At 50.6% G+C, this 13,546-nt stretch overlaps 1 protein-coding gene across 1 annotated transcript in view; it reads right to left on the bottom strand.

The window, feature by feature from the left end:
- The window catches only part of LOC144752569 (poly [ADP-ribose] polymerase tankyrase-2-like), a 446,314-nt gene that overhangs the window by 51,248 nt on the left and 381,520 nt on the right, over positions 1-13,546 (bottom strand). The window contains exon 17 of the mRNA XM_078640458.1: positions 12,756-12,942. Coding sequence (XP_078496584.1) covers positions 12,756-12,942 — 187 coding nt within the window. The remainder of the gene's footprint in view (positions 1-12,755; positions 12,943-13,546) is intronic.

The following is a 13,546-nucleotide window of genomic DNA, read 5'->3' as shown; positions in this document are numbered from 1 at the left end:
TATATCGGGCAAAGTGCAACTTTAGAAGTAGCCACTTTAGTTGCTCAAGGTTTCCAGTGCATGTTTAAAGTTGTTGCGGGTCTGTCCTGCCACCTCCCTCCTGGAGAGACGTGCAAACAACTTCCAAGAAAGGATACAATGGAAGCCTGCGTGGGAGAGAGGTGTTACCTTCCACTGACAGGAAGCCACATAGGTGTTAGTCCAAAAGCCAAGCTTCCAAGGTGAAACCGCCTTTGAAGAGCAAACGACTAACACCTGAGTGAGGGGCTGCTCTATTGTTTAGAGAGGGAGGCTGGCACTAGGGACAGAGAGGGGGAAAAGTTGTCAAACCAGTTTTCCAGGGGCGAGTAGCCTCTCTGATAGCCACACTTCTGGGCTGGGCCAGGGAGCTTTGGACGTCAAGCGAGAGAGAGGGAGATCCTGCCATCTTGAAAAATGCCAGACAGGGACTTCTGGGATAGCTAGATGCCTCACTTCACAGAAAGCAGTCATCGGGAGGGAGGGGACCTGGTAGCCCAATGGCTACGGACTACGACCTCTGCATTTTCCAAGCATAAGACGGGCACCAATGTCATCCAGATATTGAAGGAATAGAGAAGAGGACTGAAGGACTGCCCTGCTGCAACAAAGAACCAGCAAAGAAATCCTGCACCGGCGTAGGCTGCACCTGCTAAACCTGGTGACCAGTGAAGGAGAAGGGACTGTACCCGCTATGTCTTGCTCACGGAGAAGTCGTCTCCCAAGCCCAGACGAAGAGCAAGAGACTCCAAGGTTCAGTTGGCGGCCTCCTGTTTGCAGCACAGGGCCACACCACCTGAAGAAGCCTGCTGGGTCAAGTTAGTAGCCTAGATTTTCACACTGCAGCCACTTATCTAAGTGTAGATCCAGGACCAGATGTTCAAAGCTGCACCAGAGTCTGCTGGATCCAGTAGAATTATCAGAGTGCAGATTGTTCTTCCAGAAGTCAAGTTATCGCCAAGGAAATGATTTGGCACTAACTGCGATACTGGGCAACTGTACTCCTACCTGGGCCGAGATTACGTCGACCCCTGTGGCCAGGACCACCTCACCAAGCTTGTGGGCCGAGGAGCAGCGGCAAAAAGACCCCATCAACTGCATCACATCCACAGCATCTTTAGCATCCTATGTCCCTTGCATCAGGACCACTTCCATGAAAACCTACAGCAAAGGGATACAAGTGCATGGAACTTCCTGAACACTGCTTATTCCTCCAAATTAACTGATTCCGAGGACCTTGCTGGTACCCCGGACTGGCTCCCTGCCAGAGTTGGTAGCATACATAACTCAAAATAACCTCGTTGATACTTACATATGTTTTCTTGAAATTGTTGTGTCAAATGTGTTGCATTTGCCAATGCTGGTTTGCAGTTAAGTGAAAAAATGCATAATACTTATACCTTGTAATTGCTGTATCTTCAGAACCCTCCTGTAGATCTTTTTCATTGTGGTGCCTAAAACTACATCAAAATAGGGTATATTTTTATAAATTGGTGTCGGATTTCTTGAATGTCTCTTAAATTTTTTTGGTGCTGTTGATGCTGAACACTTTTTCCTTTGTGTATGCCGGACTGCTCAGAGCCACTGCTTCCCAGGGTTGAGCTTCAGGTTTAACAAAAAAAATACTATGGGTCCTGAAAGGGTTGGTAAGTTTACTACACAGTGAGGTCACTCAACCTCACCATGTAATACACCACATTTCCCCACTATACCACACTACAAAGGAGAGCAAACACATGTGAGACTGCAGGATGGGCATGGATATATGCATCCAGCAAATAAAAGGACACCATCCAATCCCCAGTATCCAGAGAAGAGAGGGTTTGTGTCAGTCAGCAATTTAAAGTTGTATTTCCTTAGGAAGTAATTTAGGGGTTGAAGATCCAGAATAGACCTCATCCTTCAATCCTTATTGGGCACCAGGAAGCAGTGGGAATAACATCCTTCACCCTCTTCTGATTTGGGCCCCTTTGGTAGAAAGCGGCTTGACTTCCTACAGGAGGATGACCGCATGATCTTCTGAAACCTGGGTAGAAACAGGTAGAATACAACAAAGGGTTTATGGAATGGCATGGGACATCCCTTCTTGGAGAATTTACAGCATCCACCGATCAGAAGTAATCGATTGCCAGCTGTGTAGAAAAAAATCTAATCCTGTCTCATACCATCGGTGCATTTTCCTGGAAGGGGAAATCAATGAAGCTTTAAGCCATTGATGAGAGTGAGGGAGCTGGAAGATTGCTTCTCTTGGTGACCTCAGCCACCACAACGCCCTCAGGAGGAAAGAAAAATCTGGGTCGGCTCATGAACTAATTGTGAGGTCTGACACTGGACTTAAGCGATACCCAGCGATTAGTCTCAAAATCTTCTGTATTGTGAAACTGGCAGATCAGTGAAAGCAAGCCTAAGGAGCAGGTTGTAATGTGGCTAACTTTATCACGCCCTTGTGCCGACTTGGCCTTTTCTCCAAAGAGTCGTGATCCTTCAAAAGGCATGCCCATGACCAAAAATGATGTCCTGAATTCCAGTCATTTGAGTGAGGATGTTCTTGAATTTGGCAAGATCCCACAGGCCAAATCCCAAAGGTCATCAGCCTAGGAAACCACATTTTTGACCAGAGGGCCAGGCTGAAGATAATACTCTGTAGCTGTAAGAGTCTATGCACTTTGACTCCCTATTGGGCGGTGCAGAATGGAAGGAGCTAGGATTGATGTTGCTAGTGGAAACCTGGGCCTCTAAACTTTGCAGGTTTGGTTGCTGGGTGAGAAATGCCAGTTGCCAGCCTATGTCTATCAACCACTGGCAGACTAACTTGGGGAGCTGAGTACTGCTATGTCCAAGACGGCATCAAAGTGTCTCCAGAGGCCTCATTAAATGGTAGAAAAGGCTCCACATGGCTGTAAGATTTCAGCCAACAGCCTTGCTACTACGTCAACATTAAGTAGCCACAAGTCAAGCTTCTGCTGCCCTTCAAACAACCAGAAAGGGGGCATTTTCCTCTGTCGGTTGGCCTGGTGGAGATTCAATTCAGTTTCAAAATAATTTTTAAATCACTAGCATTTTGAAAGTGTAAGTATAATTCAGCACAAGTATAGTTAAGGGAGAGTAAGCTGTCTGCCTCCTCATTATCATCTTGCAGCACACTCCGAAGCCACTTAACTGCATCTGAATTTTAGCAAAATAGAATCTCACTGAGCGGTTTCTCATCTGCTTTACAGTGTTGAAAGGGATGAATGTTCCACAATGTGTAGTTTCGATTCCCGCTCCTTGATGGCTTTCGGGTGCATGAGGTAGCATTTATAGTACACGATGAAGTTGTGAATGGAAATGTCGTGAGGGTCTGTGACCCACACCTGCTGCCCACAATTGCAGCACAACGCTTTTCAGAATTTAGTGTTGATACAACTAACAGGTTTGGGGGTGAAGCTGTAGATGTGTGAGGAAGGGTGTGGGGAAAAAGGAACATGTCGGAGTGCACACGTGGCGCCTATATGCAGCTCCTATTTTGGGGTGATGAGAGGCCAACACAGAATACAACAGCGCTGTATAATCATAAAGCATGTAAATAAAGATGAAAAGTGTGGATTGGTGTCATGCAAATACATTTGCACAGCAAATCTGTAGGTTCATCCACATTATACATGCATAAATGAAGTAAGTTACCAGCATATCTAGATTTACAAGCATAGCATTGGTAGATGCACAAGACCAAGGCCATCAGAAGGATTATGTTACCCTGTAAGCCTTCTTTTGTCGCATGTAATGCTGTAGAGTCACATGCTCTGCCTACTACTGCCATCTTGTGTTGGGCTCCTACGTTTGCAACTTGTTTTTTCTTTTCAAGAAGTCTTTCGAGTCACGAGGTATCAGTGACTCCTCCTTTGGCAGTCAGTGTGCATTGGCATTGTTAGATTTTTTTCCTTCGCAGCGAGTGAGGGGGCGTGTATGGAGTAGTAAGTGGAGTACAGTGACCACGTGTTGTATGAGTACTCTTGTAGGCTGAAGATATCTAGCAAACACAAGATTCTGGAGAGGAGTGTGGGCGCCAATTAATCTACAGTGCTACATGCAACGAACAGATGCTTACAGGGTATGTAACATAATCAGTTCATAGCATGTGTGGCTGTTGATACACATGTTCTGCATTGACTGTAAAGCAGTACTCCCGTGAACAATGTCTAGCCTGTGGATGGTGCAGAGGTCTGAAACAGAGTCATCAGGACATTTTGACCAACTCTAGACTTTTGTCTTGCAAGTACATCTAAATAATAGTGCTTTTGGAATTAACCAAGTGGCAACTTTACAGATGTCTGCTAGGGGTGGTTCCCAAGGAATGCCAGTGATGCCCTGTTTGCGGGTGGAGTGAGGTCTGGGAAGGGCAGGTTAGGTGTATTTGGCTTTAAGGTAGCTGGTTGGTATACATTTGACAATAAACCTGGCTATACATGCCTTTGGTATGGAATGCCCTTTAGGGGCTGCACAAATGGAACAAAAAGCTGTTAATGTTTTATGGAAGAACTTAGTCATATTTATGTAATGCATAAGATCACACATGACAAAGTCTGTGTAGTGCTCTTTCTGCTATCGAGTGGGCCTGTGGGAAGAAGACTTGAGGCTCAAATGTCCGGTTAAGATGAAAGGGAGAGACCACCATTGGCAGAAACAAGGGGTTGATTCTAAGGACAACCCTGCCATTGTGGACCTAGAAAAAAAAGGATCTTGCTGTGTTGTGGACTGTAGCTCACTAATACGCCCAAGGGAAATTATGGCTATCAGGAAGGGGACCTCTATGAGATGAACTATATAGGGCAAGAGTCTAGTGGTTCAAAAGGAGAGCACATGAATCTGGTGAGGAAACTGAGTTTCCAGTTTGGATCATGAGGCGACCTCAGAGTATGACCTGTTTAAGGACCTCCTTGAAAGCTTTTATGACAAGGATCTTGATTAGTGAGAAAAGCTCCCTTTTCTTCATATATACCTTATCAACACAAGACCTTTAGACCTGTTGTTGTACGATATTTAATGTCATGTAATGTTTCAGTCCTCCATGGGAGCAATGGACATGATTTAGTCTCTTGCATCTGCATGTATATGAATTGGCTGTGTACTGTTACGAGAAAATCAGTAGAAACTGATTTAAAAAACCAACACACTAGATCTTCACAGTTACCCCCCCTATTTGTGACGATTGTGCTGAGAGTGTAAGAAAGTGCCCTCTTTTAGCATGGTTGACCCCACTTTCGTTGAACTACTGATGTACTTTGACGGAGTGTGCCCTGGACAGGTACCCAGGGCCTATGTACTTTCCCTAAAGCACATGTTACTACTTGTGTAACGATATATCTGTAAGAGACATTAGTTAGTGATAGATTCCTTACCTTAGAATATCCCCAGGCGTCAGACTGGATCCGGAAAATTTTGCGTAGCAATACCCCTGCGCGCCGGCAGGCGTCGTCCGCGGCTCCGCGTCCGTCGTCGGCGTCGTTAGCGCCGGAATGACGTCGCCTGAGTACTTCGACGCCGCCCATGCGCGGTGACGTCAGTTGTGATACACAGCTTTTCCGCGCCAGATACGCAGAGCCATGATAGAACCAACACTGGTGCCATGAAACTAGGGCCCTGAAAGGGGATGACCTTAACCCTAGATATCGGTTCGCAGAACGGGGAGGATGGGTGGGTCGGTAAGGAATCTATCACTAACTAATGTCTTTTACAGATATATCGTTACACAAGTAATAACTTGTGCATCTGAAAGAGACACGTTAGTGATAGATTCCTTACCTTAGAATAGATACCCCAGCAATACCAACCCCGGTGGTGGGTCTGCAAACCAATAATCACACCAGAAAGTCCTGGAGGACGGAACGGCCAAAGAAGCCATCCCTCCGGACTTGACTGTCCAGGCAGTAGTGTCTTGCAAACGTGTGCAGCGAGGCCCACGTAGCTGCCTGGCAAATGTCCTGCAAGGGCACTCCCCGGCCCAGGGCAGTGGTAGTCCCCGTGGCCCGAGTGGAATGAGCCCTCAATCCAACAGGGGGCTCCTTCTTAGCCAAGGAGTAACATGCCTGGATACACAAGATGATCCACCGGGAGATGGTCCGCTTGTGCACCGCCTTTCCGTTCTTAGCGCCCACGTAACCAACAAAGAGTTGGTCATCCACCCGGAACTGGCGTGTGCGATCCAAGTAGTAAGAGAGCGCACGTTTTGGGTCCAGACGGTGGAGCCTCTCTTCCTCTTTCGAGGGATGCGGAGGCGGAAAGAAGGTGGGCAAAGTAATGGACTGCCCGATGTGGAAGGCCGTGACAACCTTGGGCAGGAAAGAAGGTCTTGTCCGCAACACAACCTTGTCCGGATGAACAGAGAGGAAAGGAGGTGTGGAAGAATGAGCCTGGAGCTCACTCACTCTCCTGGCAGAGGTGATGGCCACCAGGAAGGCAGTCTTCAAAGTAAGAAGACGGAGAGGACAGTTATGGAGCGGCTCGAAGGGAGCACACATCAGGTAAGTAAGAACAATGTTTAAGCCCCACTGGGGCATCACGAAAGGAACAGGAGGGAACATGTGTGTGATGCCTTTTAAAAACCTATTTACAATAGGGGACTTGAACAAAGAAGGCTGATCAGGTAGCCTTAAGAAGGCGGAAAGGGCAGAAAGGTACCCCTTGATAGTGCCCAGAGCAGAGCCCTGCTGGGCAAGAGAAAGAAGGAAGAGGAGAACCTCAGAAAGGGAGGCAGAGAGTGGATCCACAGCCTTTGCTGTGCACCATGCCACAAATTTGTTCCACCTGCAGGCGTATACCGACTTTGTGGAGGGACGCCTGGCTGCCAGAATGACATTACAGACTTCAGGAGGAAAGTCAAATGGCCTCAACTGCCGCCGCTCAATCTCCAAGCTTGTAGGTGGAGACTGGACAGGTTCGGGTGGAGGACCGTCCCCTGCTGCTGCGACAGAAGGTCCTCCCGAAGAGGCAGACGAATCGGGGGATCTACTGACATGCTGAGTAGCTCGGGATACCAGTATCATCGTGCCCTGTCCGGAGCCACAACGATAACCTGGGCCCGGTCGCGCCTGATCTTCTTCAGCACTCTGGGCAGAAGTGGTATAGGCGGAAAGGCGTACAATTGACCGCAACTCCACTCGCGACGAAAAGCGTCTCCGAGCGAGTGCCGCCTTGGAAATTCCAACGCGCAGAACTGATGACATTGCGCGTTCTCTTCGGTGGCGAATAGATCTAACCAAGGCTCTCCCCACTGCTGAAAGAGGCCTTGCGCCACGTCCGTGTTCAGACGCCATTCGTGATCCATCATGCACCGACGGCTGAGTTCGTCCGCCCTGGCATTCAGAGAGCCTGCCAGGTGTTGAACCACCAGGGTCATGCCCTGACGTTCCAGCCACTGCCAGAGGCGCAGAGCCTCCTGGCATAGGGTCCACGACCCCACCCAGCCCTGTTTGTTGCAGTACCCCATGGCGGTGGTGTTGTCCGTGAACACCTGCACTACACTCCCCCGGACAGAGAGGAGGAATGCCTTCAGTGCTAGACGGATCACCCGCAGCTCCAAAAAGTTGATATTGAGCCGGGACTCCGCCGGAGACCAGAGGCCTCTGATTCTCCGCCTCTCCCATGTGGCCACCCCAGCCCTGCAGGGATGCGTCAGTCACAACCACGTGCTCCGGGTGGGGTAGGGAGAGGGATCTGCCACTGACCCAATCGCGGTCCGTGAGCCACCACTGCAACTGTCTTGCAGTGCCCTCCGAGATCAAGACGTGATCGGACAAGTTGCCCTGATGCTGGGCCCACTGAAACTTCAGGTCCCACTGCAGAGCCCGCATCCGCCACCGGGCGTGATGCACCAGAAGGATGCAGGAGGCCATCAGCCCCAGAAGCCGCATGGTGAACCTGACCGAGACTTGGGATAAAGGCTGAAAGATCGGAATCAGAGCCTGAATATCCCGAACCCGCTGTTCAGGAGGATAAACCCGAAACTGCGCCGAGTCTAGAACCGCTCCGATGAAGAGGAGCTTCTGAGAGGGACACAGGTGCGACTTCGGCACATTGATGGAGAACCCCAGCAAGTGCAGGAGGTCGGCCGTAGTCTGGAGGTGGCTGACGACTGTCTGGGGCGAGCCCGCCTTCAACAACCAGTCGTCGAGGTAGGGGAAGACTGACACCCCTAACCTGCGCAGATGAGCTGCGACCACCGCCATCACCTTCGTGAACACCCGTGGGGCGCTGGTAAGGCCAAAGGGGAGCACGGTAAACTGAAAGTGCTCGTGGCCTATCGTGAACCGCAGGTAACGCCGGCAGGACGGGGATGTGAAAATAAGCGTCCTGCAAGTCCAACGCTACCATCCAGTGTCCGTGGTTCAGGGCAGCTAAGACCTGAGCCAAAGTCAGCATCTTGAACTTCTCCTTCCGGAGGAAGCCGTTGACAATCCGTAGGTCCAAAATTGGGCGTAGGCCCCCTTTGCCCTTTTTGGGTACCAGAAAGTAGTGGGAGTAGCAACCACACCCTACTTCTGGCCCAGGAACGCTTGGCCAAGAGGGCCGTGACTTCCTCTTGCAGAAGTTGCAAGTGATCCCCCGACACGCGGTGGAATTGCGGTGGCATGGCTGGAGGTGTCGCCTCGAAGGGGAGGGAGTAGCCCCTTCAGACGATTTGCAGCACCCACCTGTCCGACGTGACAGTGCGCCAGTGGAAGAGGTGATGGCGAACCCTGCCCCCCACTGGCGTCACATGGGCCTGAAAACACAGACTAGGAAGGTTTTGAGGCAGGTGCTGCGGAGGGAGGTGTGGACTGGCCTCGCCGTTGTCCCCGACCGCCGTTGCGGCGGTTTCCACTGCCGCCACCGCGCTGTTGAACATTCTGCGGTGCGTGGCTGGCAGCACGTGTGGGGACGCCCCTTCCGTGGCCACGAAAGGAGCGAAAGGCACCCGATTGCTGGCGTGTGGCCGAGAGGCCCAAGGACTTGGCCGTAGCCCTGGAGTCCTTAAAACGCTCAAGCGCATGGTCTGCCTTGTCGCCAAAGAGGCGACGGCCATCGAACGGCATGTCCAGAAGAGTCGCCTGGACATCAGCCGAAAAGTTGGCGGACCTCAACCAGGCGTGGCGTCGAACCGCCACCGTCGGTGCCATCGCCCTGCCCAGTGAGTCCGTGGTATCCAGCCCACACCGGATGGAATATCGCGCTGCATCTCGACCCTCCGCAAGGGCTTGGGCGAGTTTTGCCCCGACCTTCTCCGGACACTGTGGCAGCACGTCCGCAACCGTGTCCCACAGAGTGTGGGTGTAGCGGACCAAGAGACAAGCGGTATTGACAGACCGCAGCCCCAAACTCAGGGACGAGAACACCTTCTTCCCGAATTGTTCATATCTCTTGGATTCCCGATCGGGCGGAGCAGTCGGGAATGCGGTCTGGGAAGTGGAGGCCTGGATGACCAGACTCTCGGGGGTGGGATGGGTGGACAAAAAGCAAGGGTCGCACGGGGCCGGGCGGTAGCGTCTGGCCACGTTCCTATCCACAGGCGGGCCTGTGGCGGGCTTGGACCAAGTGCCCACAAGAACGTCACACAAGGCCTCGTTAAACGGCAGCAGAGGCTCATTGGAGCTTGCCTGCGGTCTAAGGACCTAAGTGAGGAGGTTAGTCCTCACGGCCGCGACGGGGAGCTCAAGGTTTAAGGCCTTGGCCGCCCTCGTCAACACTACGCTGTAAGCAGACCCCTCCTCCGTAGCCACGGTGGGAGGGGAGACAAATCCAGTGTCTGGCGAAGTGTCAATGCCACTGGCCTCCCCAAGCTCATATGTCCAGTCCTCTTGAGACTGGCACTCCTGTGCCAGAGGGTCCTCGGACCCCTCCCAGTCACCCTCGTCACCCGTCCCCTGAACAACAGGGTCAACAGACGGGGCCTCCTCATGGAAATAAAAATCTCCAAAAGCCGTCGGAAGCGGCGCCCATCGGCGCCAGAGTCGACCGAAGGGAAGACTGGGGACAGCGTCCACAGTGGGCGCCGGGGGTGACACCCGCGGGGCCGGTGCCGGCGAGGTCGTGAGGTCGACCGGCGACGACCCGGATCCGGAAGCGGATCCGGTGAGGTCCTGCGGCACCGGGACCGAAGTCGCCGGGGCCGAAACACCCGACAGCGTCAGGGCCAAAGCGCCCGACCCGCTAGGGCCTCCAGCCGGGACCGTTGGGCCCAGAGGCGCCACAGGACCCGGCTGAGAAGGGAGAGACCTCATGGCCATGAGGTACCGCTCGACCTCCTCTGGCGTCGTGCCGTGCCCAGGGACCCGAAGGTGTGAAGCAGGCAGCGACGCTTGCGACTCCAGCGGAGCCTCGTGGGTGGTGTCACCCGAACCCCCGGCCGCATTGTGCGAGCGTCGGGGTGGGTCGGAGGAACGATGACGTCGCTCCGACCTCTCATGCCTCTTACCTGAGGACTTGTCGTGACGACCGGTGCCCACTCCTGGAGCTGCGATGACTCCGAACCCGCGACCGGTCCCTCGACCTCCCGTGGGACCGGGACCTGGAACGGCGCGGGCCGACTGCCGGAGCTCGAGTCGCTTGCGGGACCGCTCCCGCCTAGCTTTAGATGTCAGGGCCCGGCAGTCGGAGCAGGTGCGGTCGTCGTGGTCGAGGCCTAAACACTTCAGGCACAGGCGATGGGGGTCTGTAACCGACATCAGTCGGTCGCACTTCGAACAGGGTTTGAACCCGGGCATCCCTACCGGCACCGTTAGGAGTCGAAGACTCGAGTAGAGAAATGATCAAAAGATCAAAAAAGTCAGTCAAAAAATTACTAAGAGGTAGAGCTTCTCCGGATCTGTGCTAGCTGGCGCAGAAAAAAGAAGAACTGACGTCAGCGCGCATGGGCAGCGTCTAAGTACTCCGACGACGTCATTCCGGCGCTAACGACGGACGCGGAGCCGCGGACGACGCCTGCCGGCGCGCAGGGGTATTGCTACGCAAAATTTTCCAGATCCAGTCTGACGCCTGGGGAAATTCTAAGGTAAGGAATCTATCACTAATGTGTCTCTTTCAGATACTGCATTGAAAACAAAATCCAATTGGCACACTCTGGCCACAGGTGAGCCCCTTGTAAATGGCACCACAGGTACCCAGGGCACTGTGACCAGAGAAGGCCTCTAAGGGCTGCAGCACCTATTGTGCCACCCTTAGAGGCCCTGTACCTAAAAACACAAACATAAACACACCCAGTGTTTGGTGCAGAACAAAGTAAAGGGTCGACATGGCACACATACCCGTGTGTCATGCCTACAGCCTGCCTGCCCTGGCATAGATCAGCCACCCCTCTAGCTGGGTGCACTATGCCAGTGGTGGGGGTACAGGAGCATGAGCCCTGTACCCCTACAGTGTCCAAGCCAATTCTTTGACATTGTAAGTGCAATAATGCCATTAACAGTATATGGTGCTGGAAGTTTGTCATTACGAACTCCACAGTACGAAATGGCTTTACTGAAAACTGAGAAGTTTGATACCACACATTAAACCCACACTGATGCCAGAGTGGGATTTAATGAAAAATGCACACCTTAGAGAGCCCCCTGAAAATTACCTAACACTAGTGTCTAGGCTGAGTGGCTGCTCCCCAGCTGTCACCACCAGACATGTTTCTGGCCCCCTGGGTCGGTAGCCTGCTGCGCTCAGGGGTCTGAAATCAAGCACATCCTGGGACGAGGTGCCAAGCCTCCTCCCCCAGGATGGGAAGAGTCCACAAAGGGGAAGCTTCAAAGGTTTGCCGCCTTTATGAGCTTCTCCAGGCCTTTTGCTGCTTCCAGCAACTGGTCCCCACCGGTTCAGATACCCACTCTGGGCGGGAGAATCAATGGGAAAATCAAGTGAGGAAGAGAGGTGTGCCCACCTTTGCCAACACCACCCCTTAGGTGGGGGAGGTGAGATGAAGCACAACTCTCAGTCCCCGCCATCTTGCAGATGGGGGCACCCAGCCAACCAGAGTGAGGCATATCCAAGAGAATATTTTAAACAGGTTATGAATTCATTAATCAATATTGGCATCTCATTTTATGAAATATAACTTAAATATTGATTTATTACCTCTCTTATACATATATATCGTCCAGGTATTTATTTATCTATATAAATGTATTGCTTTACTCCTACTCTCCAATGCACTACCATATATCTCACCCTATTCCTCACTCAATATATCCTTAAACTCCACTCTGACTCGTCACAAACCTCATTCTGCTACTAGGATCCCCCAAAATAATCCTTTCTAGAGTCTTCTTTTCTCTATCCCTACTTGTATCATCTCAAACCTCTTTTTACTATTCAGATCTCCAAAACAAGACTTTCTAAACCCTTCCCTCATGTATCCCTCCTAGATTCATCCAATACCTCATTATCTTTCTCCCAAATCTACTTCTAGAGACTCTTTCCCTCTCCATCTCTCATTTACTTATCCATAACCTCCTCCTACTGCTATTATCTCCAAATAGTCACTTTCTAGACCATTCCCTATTTTATTCCTCCATTATTTTTTTCAATCCAACTAACAGACTCACAGGTCCACCGCTCAAATAAATTCATATTTCTCTATACTAATTCACCACTAATCCTTTTCGGGTTCCGGAGTAACGTGCTACTCAATGAAAAGTGCTTCGACACCTCGTCAGGGGAGTAAAAGCTATATAAATGCAATTACAATACAATATACAATATAACAAACCAGGAAGTTCAAGAAAATACATTTTACTTACCTATGGCAAATGTAACAAGATCTATCTTTGTGAAGCGGACACCCCGTGCCCCCTCCAATTCCATACACATACTGGTTGCTTTTGGATGAATTTTCAGCAAAATAAATACCAGCTCCAAACATTCCACCTATATAAGCATGCCTTTCATCAAATCCTTTGTGAATAATTGCATTCACAAATGGTGACCCTATAACAAGAAAATCAGGAATTATTAAAGGTTTAACATATTTAGTTACTTTCACATCTCAACATTTGCAAACTCACAGCAAATGGTCATGCATTATCCATTTCATTAAGTAATATCCTATTAAAGTGCAAGTCATCAAAGAATTCTATGGCTAGACATGTTGGCAAATAGTATTCATCTCCAACTGTAATATTCCACTGACCAGCAGGAAGTGTTAAAAATATTTTCCAAAACAAGCTTTCGTAAAAAGTAACCCTTTAACTTAATTAGCGAGTAGTAGCACCTTTAATTTTCACTTTCTGACTAGCCCCTTTTCTTCCTGCTCTTTCTGGTAGAGAGGCAATCTATTTTGGGACACTTCGGTGTATTGTACATCATGAGAAGAAAAACAAGTCGCCTGTATTCGGAATGCTCTTTCCGGCGGATACTCTACTGAACCACAGATTCCTCACCTTAGACTATCTCCAGGTGCCAGAATGAATCTAGAGATTTTTTTAGACATGCTCCTGCATGCCTTGAGGCTTGGTAATGACTCTGTATCACCCACGAAGTGCCAGAGCGGAGGCATCACCCATGCGTACTGATGTCCATTTCTTATTTTTCT

Source organism: Lissotriton helveticus, chromosome 5_1, assembly GCF_964261635.1.
Source record: "Lissotriton helveticus chromosome 5_1, aLisHel1.1, whole genome shotgun sequence".
In the NCBI taxonomy this organism is placed as follows: domain Eukaryota; kingdom Metazoa; phylum Chordata; class Amphibia; order Caudata; family Salamandridae; genus Lissotriton; species Lissotriton helveticus.
The sequence above is the reverse complement of the archived record's forward strand: the minus strand, read 5'-3'. Positions and strand labels throughout refer to the sequence as shown.